This window comes from Alligator mississippiensis, chromosome 1 (assembly GCF_030867095.1).
Source record: "Alligator mississippiensis isolate rAllMis1 chromosome 1, rAllMis1, whole genome shotgun sequence".
Classification (NCBI taxonomy): domain Eukaryota; kingdom Metazoa; phylum Chordata; order Crocodylia; family Alligatoridae; genus Alligator; species Alligator mississippiensis.
Window position 1 is genome coordinate 92,427,974 of NC_081824.1, and position 22,973 is coordinate 92,450,946.

General features: G+C 40.7%; 1 protein-coding gene across 2 annotated transcripts in view; it reads right to left on the reverse strand.

The window, feature by feature from the left end:
* Positions 1-15,940: 15,940 nt before the first annotated feature.
* Positions 15,941-22,973, reverse strand: part of ATG5 (autophagy related 5) — a 146,145-nt gene continuing 139,112 nt past the window's right edge. For both annotated transcript variants that reach the window (XM_006260358.4, XM_059732529.1), the window contains one exon: positions 15,941-18,272. In XM_006260358.4, coding sequence (XP_006260420.1) covers positions 18,136-18,272 — 137 coding nt within the window. In that variant the 3' untranslated portion in view covers positions 15,941-18,135. The remainder of the gene's footprint in view (positions 18,273-22,973) is intronic.

Sequence of the window (22,973 nt, forward strand, 5' to 3'; positions counted from 1 at the left end):
TCAGAATGCCAATATAGAATCAAAACTTTTTGCAAATTTTTTTGCAAATATCTAGTTGGTCTAATAAAAGGTATCACCTCTGCCACAAGTTTTGATTCCTTTTGCCTCTAGCTCAATACAGCTACAACCTGGATACCAGAATAGCAATATGAAATTAGCTGACTCCAGCAGAACCCAGGCAAGTCCAAAGCAATGCAAGCTAGAAAAGAAAAATGTTTAGAGGTCATCTAAAACACTGTCTTAACACTGGCTTCTAGCTTCCTTCCAGCAGCTTCTCCCTTGGCTGAGTAGCTCTGATTCCAAACCTCAGCTCTTTAGATTGAGTGCGATTGCCCATGTCCTGGTAAGTTTGAATGCAAAGCACATGTTTGATATGGAGGGCTTGATTTTTAAATAAACCCTAAGCTATCATCTAGGTATATAAAAATGACAAATTTGTTAAGAATATCTTGGAAAATATCACTAACAGTATCATTTGCACTAGCACCATCATGATGAAGCTGCTGATCAAGGCAAGCCACTTCTCATCCTGCTCCATCCTGATGGGCTGCATAACTGCCCACCTGCTCATGAACCATGTTTTTTTGGCTCCATGGTTTTCCTGCTTATGCAGTCTTGGACTATGTTCCCCAGTACCTCCTGTTTCTAGCACAAGTTCTGTATAGGTCTAGATGTAGAACCTCTCCCTTCCTCCTCAGATCACCCAGGCAAATGGAAAGAGAGAGCATATGAACCACAACTTTAAACAATACTTATAGTGTTTCTTGAACTGCCTACAGGAAACTGGGTTGGCTTGTTACTCCTTAAAGAGTTTACTCATGACAATTAAACCCTTACCTCAACCAACCAGATCCTGTTGTTTGTTAGCTATGAATTCTATTCACGTATTTATCCTGCTCTGGCCACATTCCCTTGTGAAATTTCTTTACTAGTGGATCATTATCTAGCTCCAAGAATTGAAAAGTACCTTAGCTCTGCTAAGACAGTTTACAAACATCATGCTAACCATAGCTGTCAGCTCACGCCACCTTTTTTTTTGTCATGGACAAGACTCAACTCTCCTTGAAGAACAGCAGAACAAGACCATTGGTCAGACTGGGTTACTGATACTTGAGTTCCTTTGAGATCATGGAACAAGTAAATCTAGCCCTTTTAGGGTATTACATCAAGCCCACATAGAAAGACCCAGACCTGGCCCACAACCAGTTAACATAAGGCCCATGGGCCCCTGCAACTCCCTCTCCCACTGCCACATAGCAGAGTAGGGCCCAGGTTAGGGGCAAGGGGCCATGTCCTGTTGGGGCTGCCTATGTGGTACGGGAAGTGAGAGAAAGGGACCTTGGGACCGATCCCTCAGTACATGACCTCATGGTTTGTGGCTCCCAGCTGCATCAAAGTTGGACAGCTCTGGCTTGACACAGTCTTTTAGAACAGGTCAGGCCAAACCAAAAGTCAGACCATGTTTTTGAAATGTCACATGGACTCCCTCTTTGAGGATGCTTTTCCACTGTAAGAGACATCCAACACGTGAAGTTCCTTTCTACCACCTCATCCCCACAAAAAAAAATCCAAAATCAAAATATTAACCTAAGCAGAGTTTTGGTAACTAAAAGGGAGAACTGCCAAATACTCCATCAAGTAGACCTAGGACTTTTCCACTGCAAAGCTAAAGGCATTTAGATTCGAAGGTTGTCCAGTGGCAATAGAAAACCCTAAGGTAATACATACAGCCTCCCTGCAGACACTGTAATGGTTGCATTATGTTGGGGAAATATTCACTTTCTCCTACTCTGACAAGAGCTTCTGGCTCTGGGGACAAGGTCTGGATTTTGGTTCTTTCTGTCTGGTACATGTTGCAGCTTGTTGACAGTTTCCTTTAGCTGTTGGCTTGTGGCTCTGATTGTAAGATTAGATATTCTTCAGCTGTTGATGCACATTTATTTGAGTCTAAAAGTTTTCATCTTAGTAGTAATCTATTTCTTGTTGAAGCTTAACAGTTGCACAACACAAGTATCATTATAAAATATCACAAATCAGTGTTTGCAGGAGATTCGAGTCAAGTGGTTAACTGTTAATATCCCACAACTCATGAATGAGTAATTTTGTCCATTTTTATGCATTTGTTCAAATGTAGCATATCACACAGCGAAATGAGATAGAAATAGTCAGCTAGTAGGATTATACAAAGCAGCAAGATGAAAAAAAAAAATATATATATATATATTTTTTTTTAAAAGGACAATGTATTCCTCTACAGAATCTACTAAAATATTCAAACCCATGAGATACTTGTTATGAAAGGGCATTTGCTGGAGTGGTTGTTAATACTTGACACATGCAGGGATTGAACATGGAGCAGGGCATTACCCTAGCTGTTTGGTGTATCTCTTCAAGATACCAACACTTGCTCCAGAATTTAAGAATTCATTGAGTGAAGCAGACAACACCCACTGTCTTGCAGGGTCAGGTCACTCCCAGGGCCTCAGGGGCCCAAATCCTGCAAGACAACACTTGGGCTAGACCTCTACAAGCAGGGAAATATGGGGTTCCCAACTTGGGGCACACTTCTGCAAACAGGGAAACCCAGGTGGTGTTCCTGGGGTCTGATGCTACACACCTCAGCAATTCCTTGAATTCCTGGGAGTACCTGCCCAGGGACACTGAAGAGCATGGGTGGCCCTGGGCTGCCCATGCTCTCCTGCCTTAAAGCAGACAGACACCTGCCACAAAATAGCAGCACAAATTTATATTACCTTTTGTCAAGACCACAAATTTGGGCATTGGTGGCACAACAAAGGGTATGGATATCTGCTTGCTTTCTTTTTGTGCCACCATAACAATTGTTATGGAAGCATAAAGGTGACATATGTTTACAGCCTAAGTCATGCCTCTTCTTATTCTACTGCAAATCTGTACAAGTTCCTGCTTTAACTATTACAGCTGTGAATAAAACTTTAAAATATATCCTATACCTAATCAGAACCTGATTCTGCTGGTGATCTGAAACAGAAGCTCAGGATACGTCTACATGAAGTGCAATGATACATTTTCCCCAATTTCTCTGTTCAATTCGCATAACAGCAGAGGAAGGATCACATTATAAAGATTTGCACACTCCATGTTGTGATGCAACCAATTTGGGGAACACAAACTAGAGAACTTGGAAGTGTGTGGTCATTTATATTTTCCTTCTTATCCAGAAGGAACCAAGTCCAAAATGCCTATCAGAGAGCCCCGCAGGATATCAGAGTCCCAAGCAGAAGCCAGGTTTGAGCAGAATTAGTTTGAACATCACCAAAGAGTAATCAAGACCAAAAAGCCCAGCACAAACTAAATCCATAGAGTGCATTATTAAGAAATCCCAATCCACCACGCATTGCCTTCATTTGATCCATGACCAGAAGTAGGACACCCTACTTCCATTAAGGCAAGAGATTCTGTGGTTTTAATGGTTGAGAAATATAGCAAGGACAATCTAATTTATTACAGAATTATAGCTACTGATATAGTGATCGACTTAAAAGCAACGAAGAAACACCAAAACACAATCCTCTGTGCAATAAGCACATTACAGCTTCTACAGTGTGATAAGTCCCCCCAGACTGGCTGAGCACCTGAGGGGGATATTTCTGCAAAACACTTCATGCACCAGCAGCGAGGAGGAAGCCCTTGCTTTTTTCCTACCAAAAGCTGCCAAACTGTGGACAGCAGCCGTGTAAAAGTAGGAAACTCATGTAAATTAAATGTTTTTCTTTTCCTGTAACTAATACCAAGGTCACTCATACTGTACCTAGTTCTTACTAGCAACTCTAGCAGAAGTCCAGCTGCTGATAGAAACTGTAAGCATTGTTTAATTTTGTTACAGGGTACATAATATCCATTAAATTCAATAAAAATATAAAGGCTTCATAGCCATAAAACAGTAACTTCCATGACATTGAAAGTTCCAACATAAGAATTCATAAACTACCGTGATTCAACAAAAATGTGATGATTCAACCCTTTATAAAGATGCAAACCATGTATAGGAAAGCAACAACAAATAAAAGGTTCTACAAACCACATCTAGATTTCGTAGCCATAGGGCTCCCCTGACACCAGCTATTTTTAAAGGCAAGGGATCTATTACAGAAAAAAGCATTTCTTGAATTGCATGACACTAACATTATATTAAGGTGTCCTTCATGATGACTGTTAATAGAAGTGGATTGAAAAAAAAAGTGGTACTAGCCCTTAAATGATATACAAGAGTAAGAAGTCATCTAAGCACACGATTAGGAGCTGAAAGAGTCAATGCATTGTGCTCATGCGAGGGAAGGAAAGGAAAACATACTGGGAGCAAGAAAACTGAGTGAACAGGAAAACTTGGCTAGAAATTAATTCCTGTCATTTCACTCCCCACTGATTACTTTTCTATCAAACCCCACCTCTCTGTTTTTCTCCTTTCTGTCTCCTCCTCCACATCTGCTGCTTTCATTGTTTTCCTACAGGGCCGCTCAGTTTATGGTAACAGCAGACAGAAACTAACTTATGTCTCAAATGCAGCATAGAATAGAGGTCATGGAGTGCTTTAGAGATCAGGATTTTAGTCACATTCACTCTTCGGTTACTGTTACTGTTAAGTACACAACAGAGAAAAGACTACTTGAGGTAGTCAAGAGGTAGGGTTCAAATCAATCTGTTCAGTTGAGGAAATAGGACAAGTAAGAGTAGAGGAGGAGGCATAAAGAAAAAAAGAATTCATGAGTGAGAAAGGCCAAAACTAGTAACATTATTTTCACTGCACACACAAAAATGAAACTACTGAAACAAAGCCATACTATTTTCTAGTGCACACAAGTGCCTAATGTCAAAGTTTGAGGCTACTCCTACTGACTGATCCTGTCCATGATTTGCCTCATACAGATAGATTTAGGCAGGTCATGTAAACATGTACTACTTTATTTTTACACTTCAAATAAATGCACTGTAAAAAGTGTAAAAAAGCACTGTAAGAAGTGTATAAATACTTTATTTTTACACATTAAATAAAGGCTTATGCACTTACAAATATGAGATTTTGAACATTTTTCACTTTGATGTTTAAACCGCTATTGTGGCAAGGTGAATATGTACTTACAGTTTCTTCCACTACATCTACATGCTGAAAGTATTCACATGCCAATTATCATTTTTATAGCAAGGACATAAATTGTGATGGTACTTTAAACTATGAGCACCAAGCCCAGAAATCCCAACAGAAATTAAAAATAAGTAATACAATAATAATTAACTCCTATATAGGGCTTTTTATCTGTCGTCTCAAGAGAGACTCTGTGAAGGACACTCTCTTACCTATTCTACAAAGAGAGACAAGTAACTTTAGTTTGTTTCTCATCTGTCTCGGTTGGGAAAAAAACAGAACTTCCATTCAGCAAGAAATTTTGATATTTAAAAATTCAAAAATTTTCAGGGATAAGAAATTCTGAACAATTGCAATTAAAACATTTTAAAACAAAAAATATTTTGATGCTGTTCCCCCTATTACAAAAGAGCTAGAATAAGACAAAATGAAAGAGTCAAAATGATATAAGAAAACTGAAATGAAATTCTCCATTCTAATTTTGAAATTTTTCAAAAAATTGTTAAAAATGTGAAACTTACTTCTTTATTCATTCAAATAATTAGGTTTCAATGAAAGCGCCTTTTCCAGCAAAATTTACGTTGAATTGTTTTCAACCAGTTCTGTTTTTAGGTTTCTATAGTACTGTTTACAACATGCTGAAGTGTAGAATTAGCCAGAGTTGCACTGAAGAGATATAAAAATTGATACACCAAATCTTTCTCACGCACAGACACACAAGTTAGGACCAAGCATCATTCTTCCCATTGCTAGCAGCAAACATCATGCCCCCAAAATACCTCAGCTACAAGGATGAGAAAATAATGCGTATTAGTATTTAGATCATATACAGTATTTATTCCCTCAACAATTTACACTTTGGATACCTGGATCTTACTTTACAAAGGTGAGTTGAGGAATATTTCTTAAATACTTTAATGAAAGAGGTATTTACAATAGAAAACATTTTAAACAGAATCTTCTGTATTAAAAACCAAGGTTCCCTTTCTTGAAATTTCTATTATGGCATAGTGTATGACTATCTCCTTATCCAGAACTTCAACCAAATCTATCTCTCTGACCCCTAGCACATGGCAAAGACACAATTGTTGGGATTCAAAATCAGATCCCATCATGGCATTGCTTCTTGCCAACGCAGGGGAAGCTTGGGATCAAGATTACTATACTGGGCTCTCCCCGTACTGGCAAATTGAATCCCGGTTGCCAGTAACTCAACATGAATTGGTACAGTCATGAGGCTGGGGCTGACAAGTTGCTGATTTTTGGCCTCAGCCCCACAACTGCACAGGAGCCAGTTTAAGACTCTGGTGCAGTCCCAGGGCTGGGCATGACAATCAGATGATTGTCAGTCTCAACCCTGGGACCACACTGGAGTCAGTTTGAGACTTGTTTCCATCCCAGTCTGGGAGTTCACCATGACCCAGCACCAGAATGTGCCTTGCTCCTCAGTTCTTACTGGTGCTACAGGGCAAACAAAGCAGGCACCATGCTGGATCATGGGGAGCCCCACAGCTTCCAGGACCTGGCACCCTGGCCCAGCTGATGAGCTCCCCTTAACTCAGCAGCCTGAAAATAGTGAAGTGAAGCCCCATGCAGGGCTTCAACACACAGCTGCCAGCCTGCCGACATGGGAGGAGCTGCCAACCATGCCGTGCCAAGCAGCCAGCATGAGGTGCAGTAGAAGCCAGCCACAAAAATGTTACATACATTTTATGGAATATTTTTGTGGATGATTTCTCATTTTGTCGCACCATCAATTGCCTGAATGTGTGGCAGGATTACTATTTATGACATTATTAACAGGTTAATCACAAGTGTAAGACCTGCCAGGGGCCTCTGTTATTCTAGCAAATCAGAAAAATTAATCCATTAGAATGTGATTGATTGCTATAAGAAAAAAAAAAAAAAATCAACATTGGATCCCTGGTTCAAGACACTTCACAATTTTATATTCTTTGTTAATCTTACCTGCTGAATGAAAATAAAGGTTTTTAAAACACAGAAGAGCATAAATACTAGAATCTCAGAGGCAAAAGAGAAGGAAATATATACTTATCATAATTTTAAAATGCTTTTTCTTTTCTATAGGTGGACAAACATTTACAGCTACAGACCTTTGAAACCACAACTGAGGATTTGACTCTTCCCATGGTGTTTCTCCCTCTAAAGATCTATTTCTCAGGTTTAGCATGCTATTTTATATCAGCAATACCACTCCAAACCAAAAATCCTCATCAACAGAAAAGGCACCTACCTACCTGTTGGTATTTGGAAATGCAAAGATGTCAGCTAACACAGTTTAAAACACTTTTACAAAAGTACTTTTTTCTGGGTTTGGATAATTAAAAAAACAACTAATTTATAAATAATAAACTTCCTGTCTTAAGTAATCAAACTGGTAATGGGATGGCTGAAGAGAACTTCTAAAGTTTCAGTTCAAACTTGATAAATCCCAAAATTTCCAATCATAACGATATTGAGAATATTGTAATCCACAGAATTGCATATATGTTGAATATCAACCTTGCTACTCTTGAGAACATAAAATGATCTCAACACAGACATTCACTATCAAGTCTTCACAATACCTAGTTTTCACTATACCTAGTTTTAATCAGGAGGGTAAGATTTGAAAGAGTGTTAGCACACATGAGTGTTTCGCTAATAATCCACATTTCAGCTACTTCTAAATGTGAAAAATGAGATGCCTTTCATGGTGGTTTGAACATTTTCTCTTGCATACTTTGATAGTCAGTGATATAGTTTATAATGCTAAAATATCAATGAATTATGATTATCAACCCATTGAGATGAATTGGTTATGTTCTTATTTTCTTAATGTTCTAAACTGCTTTCTCACAGACAAGGGGGTGAAACCTGGGCCTCATTAAAACCAATGACTTTATTGGAAGCACGATACCACCATTCTTCAGTTTTCTTTCTTTCTTTTCTTTTGTTTAAATAAAAGATTCAACTTCTGGAGTACGTTGTGATGGGACCATGGAAGAGGAGCAGTTCAACAAACTTCCACAAAATGATTTTTTTTAAAAAGGAAACCCAATTTGGGGAATTGGGTTTCCTGCACCCAAATGGATAAACACCATGGGCTCGTCCAGGCGAGCGCGCATGTGCCTCTTGCAGTGTCTCAAACCCCTTTGCACGTGCAGGAAAAAAAAAAAAAATTTCCCGTTCTGCAAATTTGCAGCATGGGGGCAAATTTAGACCCCTGGATATCCAGGGATCAAACAATGCCCTGGGGGAAAAAAGCAGGACAGGGCAGTCCCGAACTGTGCCCTAAGGCAACTGGAGGCTCAGTCCTCCACGTAGATGCTCTGGTAGCCTGCCAGAGTGTCTTTGTGGTTGACCCTTTCCCCAGTGCTGAAGCACACTGCCGCAAGCTGCAGGGACATGGACCTGGCTTCATACCAGGTAAGTAGGGGGTTGGGGGGCTGGAGCAAGTGGGAAGGGAACCATGGGGGAGGCCCCACCTGGCCTCAGCCCCCATTTGTTCCCCCTGCCCCCCATTCATTCCCCCCCCCCTCTTCCCACACTCTCCCAGCCCTCCCACCCACCCACACACACGCTCACTAGAAGTAGCAGCAGCCACCTCAGAGGCTGGAGATGAGCAGAACAAGCAGGAGACGAGCAAAGGAATGAGCAGGGGCACCTGGACCTTTTCAGCCTCTGCAAAAGAAGGTTGAGAGGTGACCTTGTGGCTGCCTATAAGTTCATCACGGGGGCACAGAAGGGAATTGGTGAGGTTTTATTCACCAAGGCGTCCCCGGGGGTTACAAGAAATAATGGCCACAAGGTAGCAGAGAGCAGATTTAGACATTAGGAAGAACTTCTTCACAGTTAGAGTGGCCAACGTCTGGAATGGGCTCCCAAGGGAGATGGTGCTCTCCCCTACCCTGGGGGTCTTCAAGAGGAGGTTAGATAGGCATCTAGCTGGGGTCATCTAGACCCAGCACTCTTTCCTGCCTATGCAGGGGGTCAGACTTGATGATCTACTGAGGTCCCTTCCGACCCTAGCATCTATGAATCTATCTATGAATCTATGAATCTAGGGGGATGGAAACAAGCAGGAGAATGAGCAGAGACAAGCCCCTAGAGATGAGCTGGAGACTTCCTGTTGTCTCCAGCCTCCTGCTCATTTTCATCCTCTGGAGGCTGGAGACAAGCAGGGGAACGAGCAGGGGGCTGAATATCAGTGGGGGTGGAGTCTGGAGGGGAGCTGTAGCCCCTGAGGGGGACCTGGGACCCTGCAGGCAGATTAATAGATTCATAGATGGATTCATAGATGCTAGGGTCGGAAGGGACCTCAATAGATCATCGAGTCCGACCCCCTGCATAAGCAGGAAAGAGTGCTGGGTCTAGATGACCCCAGCTAGATACTCATCTAACCTCCTCTTGAAGACCCCCAGGGTAGGAGAGAGCACCACCTCCCTTGGGAGCCCGTTCCAGACCATGGTCATAAAAAGAGACTAGATTGATCAGGAACGATCTGCCTGCCACGAACCCGTGCTGGTTTCCCCTCAGCATAATTTGTCCTGCCGGGCTGTCACAAATGTGAACCTTGATAATTTTTTCAAAGACTTTGCCAAGGATGGAGGTGAGACTGACTGGCCTATAGTTGCCCGGGTCCTCCTTCCTCCCCTTCTTGAAAATGGGGACCACATTGGCCCTTTTCCAGTCCTCCGGGACTTGGCCCGTGCGCCACGAGCGTTCAAATATTCCCACCAGTGGCTCTGCAATGATGTCGGCCAGTGCCTTCAGCACCCTCAGACGGAGCTCATCCGGGTCTGCCGACTTAAAGGCATCCAGTTGTTAAAGGCAGGGTAGTCTATGTGCTGGGGGAGTGGCTCTGCCTTGTGGGCGGCGGAGGACCCACCCCTCCTACTCAGCCTCCACACCCACAGTTCCCCCCACCTACCCACACACTGACCTGCATCCCCCCACATCCCTCCATACCCACCCCCACCCCCCTCCTGCAAACCCCACATCCACCCATCACACACCCACCATGTGATAAGGAAACCAAAAGCAAACATTAAAACACAGATATTTAGGATTTATTTTATTATGATGCTAGAGATACTGGTAAGCTCCAAATTGCTTTAACATTGTAAATATAGCAATAAAACATTGCCCGTCTGATCAATCCCTCTCTCTCTCTTTTGTTCTAATTGTGGAAGAATGTGGATTTTGTAGTATTTTTAAAAGTGAATTTGGGATGCTGCTTCAGCAGTCTAGCTGACACAAGGGGCTAGGGTCCCCAGATACCAAGTGGCTGGGCCTCAGCAGCTCTTGTCTATTTGTATCTTTCAGAGATCGTGGACCTTAAAGCCCACCTAATTAACAAATAGCCCCCACTGTGTGGGGTCAAAGTTTGAAAGACAGATTCATAGATGCTAGGGTCAGAAGAGACCTCAACAGATCATCAAGTCTGACCCCCTGCCTAGGCAGGAAAGAGTGCTGGGGTCAGATGACCCCAGCCAGATGCCTATCCAGCCTTCTCTTAAAGACTCCCAAAGTAGGGGAGAGCACCACCTCCCTTGGAAGCCCATTCCAAATTTTGGTCATCCTTACTGTGAAGAAGTTTAACTGTGTTAAATTAAGACTATGCAAGTTTTTACACATACCTTTATAAGGAGTGATTAACATTACTGATATTAAAATATTCCCAATACTCCAGGCTGCTCCTTAAGTCCTGGGCCAATTTCTTCCCTGTTCCTGTTACATAAGTGAGACCCTCTAGCATTGCTTGTTGCTACAGGAAATTGTGTTTCCTACACACCCATTTCCTCAGGATAGCAGAGAAAGAAATTCATGATGCCAGCTGCACATTACTTGCTCAGTATTGCTGCCAAGTGGTTAGGTAAAGACTGTGGACCACTGCCAAAAGGTTAGTAAAGTCTGGGTGATGCTGTGATGGGTATCTGCTATAGACCACCAGACCTGGAGGACAAGGTGAGGTGGATGAGGCTTTCTTCAAACAGCTAACAGAAGTTTCCCAATCATAGGCCCCAGTTCTCATGGGGGACTTCAATCACCCTAACACCTGCTAGGAGGGCAACACAGCAGTGCACAGGCAATCCAGAAAGTTTTTGGAAAGTATTGGGGGCAACTTCCTCGTGCAAGTGTTGGAGAGGCCAACTATGGGCCATGCCCTTCTTGACCTGCTGCTCACAAACAGGAAAGAATTGGTGGGGAATGTAGAAGTGGATGACACCTTGGGTAGCAGTGACCATGAGATGTTTGAGTACATGATCCTGAGGAAAAGAAAGGAACACAACAGAGTAAGGATCCTGGACTTCAGAAAAGCAGACTTTGACTCGCTAGGGACCCGATGGGCAGAATCCTGTGGGAGGCCTGTCTGAGTGGGGAAAGGAGTCCTGGAGAAAGGGTGCAGAAATGAACCATCCAAACGCACAGGAAGACTAGCAAGTATGGCAAAAGACCAGCTAGCCTTAGCAGAGAACTCTTCAGGGAACTAAAACAAAGAAATAAAGCTTACAAGAAGTGGAAAATTGGACAAACAACTAGGGAGGAGGATAAGAATATTGCTCAGCCATGCAGGGATAAAATCAGGAAGGCCAAAGCGTAAAAGGAGTTGTAGCTAATAAAAGGTGTGAAAAGTAACAAGAAGGGTTTCTACAAGTATGTCAGCAAACAAGACAAAGATCAGGGTAAGTGTGAGTCCATTACTGAATAGGGGAGGCAACCTAGTGACAGATGATACAGAAAAGGCTGAAGTATGCAATGCCTTTTTTATCTCAGTTTTCACAAGCAAGGGCAGCTCCCAGACTACTGCACCTGGCAGCACAGACTGGGGAGAAAATGATCAGCCAACAATGGCAAAAGAACAGGTTACAGACTATTTAGAGAAGCTGAATGTGGGCAAGTTCATGAGGCCAGACACAATACACCTGAAGGTGCTGAGGGAGTTCGCTGATAGGATTGCAGAACCACTGGCCATTATCTTTGAAAGCTCATGGCAATCAGGGAGGTCCTGGACAATTGGAAAAGGGCAAATCTAGTGCTCATATTTAAGAAAGGAAAGAAGGAACTGTGGAACTACAGACCAGTCAGCCTCACCTCTGTCCCTTATGGAGCAGGTCCTCAAGGAATTAATTTCTAAGCATGTGGAGGAAAAAAAGGTGATTAGGAACAGTCAGCATGGATTCCCCAACGGCAAGTCACACTTGACCAACCTGATTGCCTTCTACGATGAGATGAGTGACTCTGTGGACGTGGGAAGACCAGTGTATGTGATATACCTTGACTTTAATCAAAGGCATTTGATATGGTGTCCTACAACACTTGTGCAAGCAAACTAAGAAAGTACAGGTTGGATGAATGGACTGTAAGATGGATAGAAGACTGGCTGGATCTTTGGGCTCAGATCGTAGTGGCTCGATGATTAGTTGGCAGCTGGTATCAAGTGGAGTGACCCAGGGGTTGGTTTGGGGGCCAACGTTCAATATTTTCATCAATGACCTGGAAGATTGGATTGAGTGCACTCTCAGCACGCTTGCAGATGACACCAAGCTAGGGGGAATAGCAAATACACTGGAAGGTAGGGCTAGGATTCAGAGTCCTTGACAAATTAGAGGACTGGACCAAAAGAAATGTCACGAGGTTCGATAACAACAAGCGTGAAGTCCTGCACTTAGGATAGAACAATCCCATACACTGATACAGGCTAGGGATTGACTGGTTAAGCAGCACCTCTGCAGAAAAGAACCAGAGGGTTCCAGTGGTCAATAAGCTGAATAAGAGCCCCATTGTGGCGTTATTGTGAAGAAGGTTAACAGCATACTAGTCTGCATTACTAGAAGCATTGCCAGCAGAGCGAAGGAAATGATTCTTTCCCTGTATTCAGCACTGGTGAGGCCACATCTGGAGTACCGTGTCCAGTTTCGGGCCCCCCATTACAGAAAGGGTGTGGACAAATTGAAGAGAGTCCAGCAGAGGGCAATGAAAATGGTGAGGGGGCTGGGACACAACTTTTGAGGAGAGGTTGAGGGAACTGGGCTTATTTAGCCTGGAGAAGAGAAGACTGAGGGGATTTAGTAGCAGCCTTCAACTACCTGAAAGGTGGTTCAAAAGAGGATGGAGCTAGACTGGTCAGTGGTGGCAGATGACAGAAGAACCAATAGTGGCAAGTTACAGCAAGGGAATTTTAGGTTAGATATGAAACTTTCAGAAGTGAGGTAGTAAAGCACTGGAACAGGTTACCCAGAAAGGTTGTGGAATCTCCATCCTTGGAGGTTTTTAAGACCCGGCTAGACAAAACCTTGACTAGGATGATGTAAATGTGGATGGTCCTGCTTTAAGCAGGGAGTTGGACTAGATGACCTCCTGAAGTCCCTTCCAACCCTATATATATATATTATGATTCTATGAAATAAGCACTTGGTCTTGATGTTATGGTCAATTTTTTTCAGTAACTGCAAGACTGCATTTTTAAAATCACTTTTACTTTGAATCGGTTTATACGCAGTATTTATCATAAAAGATACAAAGATGTTATATAAATAAGCATTTTTTGTCAAGCTTATTTCACTGCATTTTTATTCATACACAGGCCTATGCAGTAAATGTTATTTTTATGCAATGAAGTTGTTCTAAAATGAAAACTCCAACAGGCATCTATTAACTTAGGGTTGTAAATCAATTAACACACTTGCATACCAAAATATGCAAGCTTTATTTTCCTAATCATAAAAATGATCAAGCCTTCAAAATCAAAGTTATTGCCATAATACCAAATTGAGAAGTTTCTTATTTTTGAGGTGACACCATAGAAGTGGAGGATCTCTCTGAACTGGCATATTGTGTATAAAAGTCCGTGACAAACTGCATACTTACCATTTGATAGTTTTGTGGCAGTCAGAATAAAATACTCCCCTGGGCTATACTCTGCCTTGTCTCCTACGATCATTGGCAAGCACATCATAGAATCCAGGGGGACCAAAACAGCAGATCTCGTCAGTGGCCAGACTCCATTTCCCAGGAACCGCTGGCCATGCAGCTCCTGGACAGTCTGCATGTAGACCCCAGGAGCATGGGGCAATGACAGCACACGGCTACAGAACCAGGGCTCTGTCCCAGACTTGCCCCGGCACTGTCATGGCCCTGCACTCCCAGGTTCTCCATGGAGACTGGCTGGGAACCTGTGGGCAGGGTGTATGGCTGGACAAAAAACCGCTCCAGGGCTGGGATCTTGGGCCAGTGACAGTGCAGGGCCACAGCACAGCTACGATCTGCTCCCTGCACTCCCCTGCCCACACAAGCTATACTCATCACAGGGGTGTGTGGGCAGTGTAGCAAAAGAATAATTATGTCTAAAATGGCCAACATTGTGCTTTAGCTTAAACATATTTTCATAGTTTCATAGATATTAGGGGTTGGAAAGGATCTTACAGGACATCGGGTCCAGCCTGCCTGCACTTGGGCAAGAAAGACTGCTGGGGTCAGATGACCCCAGAAAGATGTTCTCCATGTCCATTTCTTTTACTTTCTGGTACACTTGTAGAGAATAATCACACTCCCCTACCAACCTTTGTTCTGCAAGGCTAAGCAAGAAAAGCTCTTCTATTTTCTTCTTGTGAATACTCTCCATTCCCTTAATCACAGTAGCCACTTGTGGAAACTGTACCAGTTTAATTATTTTTTCTTGAACATGCATGACCACAACCCTTTGCAGTATTATAGATAAGGTCTTACCAGTACTTCAATACAACAGCATTAATCCTTCCCTGACCTGGGAATATGCCTTCACTGATGAATCTCAAGACTGCATTTCCTTTGCCATAATCAGTGCTGGTTCATAATCCTTCTGTGATTGACAAATATATCTAAACCTTTCTTCTCTATCATTTCCAACTGATAAAATTTGATATAGTGGAAATTCTTATCAGACTCTAAGGGTCTTGCACTCTGTATTATTGAATTTCACTTAATTTCTATTACTCAAGGCCTTAAAAGATTGCCCAGTTGTCCATCTTACTTTATGATGTAGCTAGTCTCCTCTTTATGGATGATGCTTCCTTTGTGTTGGAAATGTCATCAGCACATTTCTACTTTTTGTGCCAATGTCTTTAATATTAAAATTAATATTTTCATTAAAATAAAAGAGAGAGCCAGTGTTTAGTACTTAGAGGGCAGGAATTCATATCAAAACTGGAACCCTGACTGCAAGTTTCAATAATGGTACACATGACTAAATAGCCACAGAAAATCAACTTTTCTTTTCTTTCCAAAGAGGAGGCAGCAGTGATTGTCAAATAAGACTGACATACACTGAACGTAGCAAGCAGTGTCCGATGTAGTGTTGAACTGTACCTTAATGGATACACTGAGAATTTAAATTTACAAAGATATCTTGCTTATCTGCTCCTGTTCAAAAGCATTAAAATTAATTTACTAGACAGACCATGTTCTTCACAGTGAAAAAAGAAATGCTGCCTTTGATTTTGGCCAAGTTTAAAAGAGAAATAATATTTAAATTAAAACACAATACATTTTCTGTTGCTATCAGGTTTTACAAAAATAATACAACAATGCAATGAAAATACAACTATAAAGTAGAAAAATATCTCTGTGATTAAGCTTATATAAAATAAATGCCTAATTCCATTCTTGGGATGTAAGTCTCATTTAGTGTAACCTTACCAGCTCCTTATATAAATAAATTCATTGAATCTCATTTAATTGATTTGTAAATGGCTATTCCTTTTGTCACTGCTTCACACAGCTTTGTTACTGACAGTGCATCTATTTTTCCACTTAAAATAAAGACAGACTCAAACATTATTTTACTTTTTTAATAAACAATAAAGTTTAAATAGTTAAAATTAAAAGAACCAGTATATAGTAGAGCCAAGTATTATATTTTGTTTCCATTCCATGCCAGGCTTTAGAGGTTGGATTTATTAGTGGATGAGGGTCTTGAGAAGAGGCTTATGCTTAAAATGCTGGTGTAATATAAATTGAGTATGCTAAGATAGAAAATAGCTTAATACAAGCCACATTAAAACAAAGATAACAGTTTTTGTAGCTTACGTAGTGGGCTGTCTCTTTTAGCATTTTATTTTGCCTCATTAATGAGAAAAGTATACCGGTCTTCTTACTTTAATGGTCTACAAAATATTGGCAAGACTGAATTTCTCCAGAATACTGAGACACTTTGTCCTGCTAGTCGGAAAGTCAAAATACCAAAGGGAGAAATCCAAATGGAACTGAAAATTAGAATCCTTTAACCAAACCATCCAGAATGCACTGCGTTTCCATTTGGCATAAAAATGGATCAATATTTATTTTACTAGTTTTTTTTAAATTCCTTCAAATCTACATATTTACAACATATCTATTTTACTTTTCCTTTTTCCCTTGTCTCTCCTTAATGTAATTTCCGCCTTTATATATCCTTAAAACAATTCATATTTGCTTCTGTTCAATCTCAGTCACACTGACATTTTTTATTAGCTTTTTAGGGTTTTTCTTTCTTTCTTTCGATTTCTACACTGTCTCAGTGTTGCTTCTTTCCTGTCTTTGTGCATGAGTTTGCTTTGTTTTTTCATCCATATACACGTAAATGATCCTACAAAGAAGGCCAGCAGGAAAAAAGGCAACAGTGCTGTGACTTACTAGGCCATTAGCGAGCCACAGCTTCAGAAATAATTTCCAATATTTTCTCTTTTGGTGAGGTTGAATTTCTTCAGGAAAACATTTAGTTGATAGTATACTTATAACATACTCTTGTGCCACAACAACCAAGGCTGTCAGACAAAGCAATGCAGCATAATTGGATGAATGTACCGTAACATGGAAAGCCGGTAGGGTCCCAGTAGCAGTTGCAATGATGAAGTTCAAAAAACATTAAAAAAAGAAGTCAGATCATGAAAAATATATTTGTAAGTTAAGGGAAATCTATTTCAATGAGATTTAGGCTTTTAAAATTCACAGGCCAATTGCCATAGTAAGAAAATAAATTCAGATATAATGAAGAACTAGCTTAGAAAAGGCTCAGCTTCCAATATTCAAAATTATTAAAAACAATACATCTGTTTATCCTATTATGACTTAACTGCCTTCTAGCCTATGGGAATAAATAGAATGGTATGATAATCTGTAACATCCTTTTACATTTTTTTTTACTGATTAAAGAAAATATTTTCACAGAAAAAAAGTTAAATTGGCAAAGAGAAATGACACCACAGATCCCGAGACAAAATTACCCTATGACATTACCATTTTAATGAAAACTGGTTCGAGGGATTAGGGCATAGTCTAATATACCCTAATATATACTAGGACATTTTGAGTGACGAACTGCTTATAAATCCTAATATTTATGACTTGGTTTGTATGTTCTTAAATAAAACATGCTCATAGGTTTTATTTAAAAAAAATCTCACTGCTTGCTATCAAAGTTAAAAGACCATATGCATACGAACAGACATACTGTAAACATATGAAATTCTCATTAAGGAAAATGGGTCTACTGTAATTTGATCTTTTACAAAAAGTTACTACAAGTTATTGATAACTGAATCTCTCCTAGTGTCTCATTTTCTAGAAAATTAAACCAACATTTCCACTCTCATCAAAGTTGAACCACTATTACTTTAGGAAATACCCATGTTTATTTGTTCATCAGAAGTACAAATCAAGTGGCACATATTTCCATTTGCTCTTCAGGCTGACAGTTTCAACTTCATTACATTTTACAAGAAAAGAGCAAGCTTACAGTGGTCCTGTAAAGTCTTTCATATCGCAACTGAGGTTTAAATGACGACAGTGGAGAAAAGCAGTGGTGATGCAAAGTAAGACCAGCCCAATTGACCTTATCTGGTGATGAGATCTTTTTTCCTGTTTGGCTTGCAGCAGTGAATTTTTTTTTTCTGGTCAGGTTGCCTTCACCAACCCCAACAGAAGTAAAAGGTTGACATGCCCTGGTAAATCCATCTCAAGGATAATTCCTTGTATCTGATATAGATGATCCTTCAATCTGTAGGTCGGGGAATGATACTAATGTGAAGAAAATTATCAGGATAACTCATATGTTCACTTAGCCACTGTATTGGTGTCTCCAGCATTGGCTCAATTCCATGAATCATTACTTGAATCGTCTTTTCACAATCTAATTCAATGAAAAATAAAGATGATTAATAAAAGAAACACAGTTCAAAACTACTTAAATAAATAAGAACTTGCATAAAAGTTTAATTTACAATAGGCTGAAATTAACTGCTTTGATAGAGTAATAAATTGTACTCCAAGCTTCATAAGACCAAGAAATATTGACATGGAGAAAGTTGAGAATGTTGCAGTTTGCATCATGTAAAACAGAAACTCTAACATAAAATGAATTCTGAGAAAAATTCTGTTAAAGTGAAACTTAATGAAAGTGCCAGTCTTCTTTATTACACTTACAGTTCTGTCCTACAGAAACAACAGTTTTATGTTAATAACATTCTAAAGACATCCCACGTTTTCCAGTTCTAGAAATTACGCTAAAAAAAAAAGACAGCACAGATGACATGCCTTACTTTAGTGAATGACCCTCATCTCCAAAAACGTAATACTTTATATAAAAAGAATTTTAAATTTGTTTATCTGGGTTCTCCTGGAAAAGGTGTATGATATATAGTAAATCCAGTTCTATAAATCACAAACAACTGGAAAACCCTGGAATTTATTCATTTTACTAAGTATTATTTTCTCAGTTTAAAGGCTCCAGCAACATAGTTGGGTTACTCAATGTTAACTGAGTTGGTACCAAATCTTCCCACTTTGTTTCATTTAAATAAATGCATGAGTTAATTTCTAGTACAACAGAGATCTATTCTAAGAATATTTCAATTCCTTGTATTAATACTTGTCCCAAAAGATGAAGAAACTTTGATCCTTCAATTCAAATGATGGGAACCAGCTAAAACAGCTGACACGATTGCCACAAAAGCAAAACTGGTTAAAAAAATGCATCATTTCTCAATCTTGAAATGAGAAGTAAAGCCATTTGAAATCTGCTCAGAAAGACAGTTAAAAGAAAAGTAACCAGTGACCTTTTATTATTTACGTGCTATATATACTTAGGCACACATGTGCACAGATCTACCAAGTAAAATCAGCATTCACTGTCCCTAAATGTCAGTGCTCTCCCTATTTGAAAGCCAAAACTCTGATGTTCCCAGAGGATGAAAGACTGTGCTGCCACAGGAATATACATAGGATAGCAGATTATAAGAAACAAAAGGAAAATTGCTGGTTCTCTTAGTAAGAGGGCCATGATTCTCCATTTGCAAAACAAATAGGATGTTATTTGTGTTCTGTAACCAGGATAAAGGCCTAACAACCATCTCACAACCAGCTGCCAGATATTAATTATTAAACAGATATTAAATACATTAGACCCCTTGTTATACAACATCAGCAGTTACAAGTTACTGTATCAATCTTGAGAGCAGAGATGCAGTACTGTATTTAAATAAACTTAAAAAAAAAGAAGTTTGTTATATGATACCAACAGTTACAAGTTTGCAAAAAAAAAAATTGAGGGTTCAGATAACTGAGGATGTACTTTATTTCAACTAAGCGCATTCCTAAAATTGGTTTAAATCTTAGGTCTTGGTTCCACAAAAACACATGGCATGCAGGCATTCTCACTGTACTCTGCATGAATGTTTTCAGCTTTAGGGTTTTTTTGTGGACAGAGCATAAAATGGGGTGCTGCCATTTTATAATGAGCTATGCTGTTTTAGATCAGACATTTTGATAAGCTTAAAATGGTATCAGTCAGACTGTAATAATTTTACAAGGCCAAAAGGCAGCTTGCATTAAGTACAGTACTTATAATGGGAAGTTGTTACACCATGATTAAAACAGGTATTTCTTACCAAATGTAGCAACATGTTTTGAGTTTTTTTTTAACAGCTTTCAAAATACAAGCCTGTACACAATATTCTACTGGTTAGCCATACTGTTGATTATATCAGTCTATATTATGGGATTATTTAATTTTAGAAAACAATTTTACCTTGCTCTATATATATGCAAACTAGACAGCAGAGAGGAGAAGGGGGCTTTTCTGAACTTGGCTATTCCTTTTGCACTTTGATGCACTGCACACTGGGAAAAAGCCACATAGTTTGAGAAGTAAATACATTTACTCTAAGTGAAATATAAATAATGAGGTCAAGACCTTTCATTCCACGTGCCACACGAAGAAATACACTGGTTCCAAAACATTTGGTCACACCAAATTTCTACATCAAAACGATTCATATAACAATTTAAATTTCAAGACTCATAGCTACAATGACTTATACCATGGAAGTATTTATACCTGAAGAATGTGTACGTAATAAAGTTCAAAGGGGATATTAAATATAAAATAGATTTAAAGCAACACTAGTTTACAACTGAATTCACTGTTTATATAGGATTGAATTGTCTTTGCTATTTTCCTCAAACACAGATCCATGTGTCAGTAAGGTTCCCATCTTTTTCTCCTATTTAACCCTATATTCAAATCATAACTCATTTGCAATTGTCAAATTTGAACAATAACAGATGATAGTCCAGATACTATCCTGCCTCTAAAATATCTAAATTCCCCTCTACATGTTACATTTATGCTGCAGTCACTGTGTTAATCATGGCATAAATGGCAAAAGTGCACTCAATTTAAGGTGCCATAAAATGGCAAACTGGCCATAAAAATATAATGCATAACATTTTTATAGCTGGTTTATATGGCACCTTAAATTGAACACATAGCAGGTCTGGTCCAGGGCCAACAATCACCTGATTGCCAACTTCTGTCCTGAACAACTGAAACCAAGATGAAGTAAGCAGGAGGCTCACTACACCTATATTACAATGGGTGATATTTAGGGCACTTGCCTAGGGAGGGGAAAAGCTGGGTTCTAGGCTCTTCTCAACCAGAGGGTGCTTGAATCCATTTCCTATTTTTCAGGGAACTGCCCCAACTACTGGCTTACAGGCTAGCCGTGTCTGACAGCATCCTCTATACCTCCTGCTGAAGCTGGGTGTACACAATACCACCTCTGAAGGCAGCTGCAACACCCTCCAGTAGCCACCCTAAACACGTTCTGTACTCCATCTTATCAGTGTACTGTCCTGTCCTTGCCTACTATGCCTTGATGCAATATTTATATAATTTGGGAGACTGCCTCAGACCATTAGTGTGACATTTTTGGTGTTTTACTCTGCCCTTCTCAACATTAGGCCACCTCATTCTGACCCAATCCATTCCTCTAGGGCAGCGATTCTCAACCAAGGTGCCACGGCACCCTGGGATACCTCGAGAACCTGTCAAGGGTGCCATGGGGTGCCACACAATGTTAGCACTGTTAGATTTACAAACATGATTCAGTTAGGTTTACAAATAAGATAAACTCAGACATTTCAAACAGAAACAGACCATTGTTGTGGTCTTTTTGAGTTCTCTGCAACAGAAAAACTGCTCTATCATTTTTCTCTAGGCAAAAAAAGAGAGAAAATTTAGAGCTAGTATTTTCCAACAAGTGCTCAGACTATCTAGGGGTGCTCTAAGTCTAAAAAGGTTGAGAAACACAGTTCTAGGGATTGCTTGCCCTGTATTCAGACTCAGTCCACTGGGCCCTTTCTCTGTCCTGCAGTCAGGCTCCACACAGGGTTGGTCATCCTCAGTCCAATACTGCAATCTATGTCCTCCTGCTTCGCATCTTTAGTGGCCTCCCATCTCCCTTAAAGCCACCCCCATGCCTTGTGGCTAAACATAAACACAGGAAACCAAATTAGCAGGCTTACTGCTCTCAAGCCTACCTCTGCACTCAGAAACAGCGGTTAGGGGCCTCTGTTACACTAGGCTATCAAGCAAAAAGGAATGCAAGAGTCATTAGGGCCAGTGACAGCATTCCAAATACAGCCTGAACCCAAGGAGGAAGGCATGCTTCTGCAAGATGCTTAGTCCTGGGTTCTGCTTCCTGTTCCCAGTGTTATTTATGTATTTTATCAAATAACTATTTAGTAAAATGACTGGCACTCCTGCATCCAGTGCCAGATACATTATTTTCATTTAGCAGTGTAAGTATGCCCCATACAGTCTCCTACCATGGATTAAGCCTGGGATATCAAAATCACTTTGTGCCTCAGTATACATCCAGACTCCGGGCTCCTTGTGGGCTGGATCTAGCTTGGGCACAGGGTGATTTCAGCCTAAGGCACGTGATAGTAGCACTAGCTCCAGCTTTGGCTCCTACCATGTTCCCCATACTGGAGCCAGAGCTGCCACTGCTGCTGCATGTCACAGCTCTGGGTCCATGACATGGATGGCTCCAGCCTGGGGTGGCAGCAAAGCCACAGGCTGAGAAGATAGGACTGCAGCAATAGCAATGCGCAAAACAGGCAGAGCATGAGTAGTGTTGCATCTGTACTCATTCACCCTCCTGCTGCTGCTTGCCACGTCCACCAGGGCCTAAGGGCCTCAGATTCTGTGGCAGACCACTCCCTCCTTTCCATGCCCTACCTCCCCCCAATTTCCAGTGGCCTGCCAACAGCTTGTCAGGATGGATAGAGTGGCTCCAAATATTACATCTGGTCAGCTGGATATATGTTTGACATCCCTGGATACTACTAATGGGCATGTGTAGACTAAAAGGGGGGGCTCTAAATGGAACAGAGGATTTTTAAAAACACCGCTTCAATTTAAGGTGTTGTAAACCCCTGTATCATGTACACCTGTGTCTTACTTGCCTCTCCAGTGGCAGGGAGGGGAGGGTGAGCTGATGGTGGGCAGAGTGGTCCCTGGGCTGCAGTGGGGGGGAGGGTTAGGGCT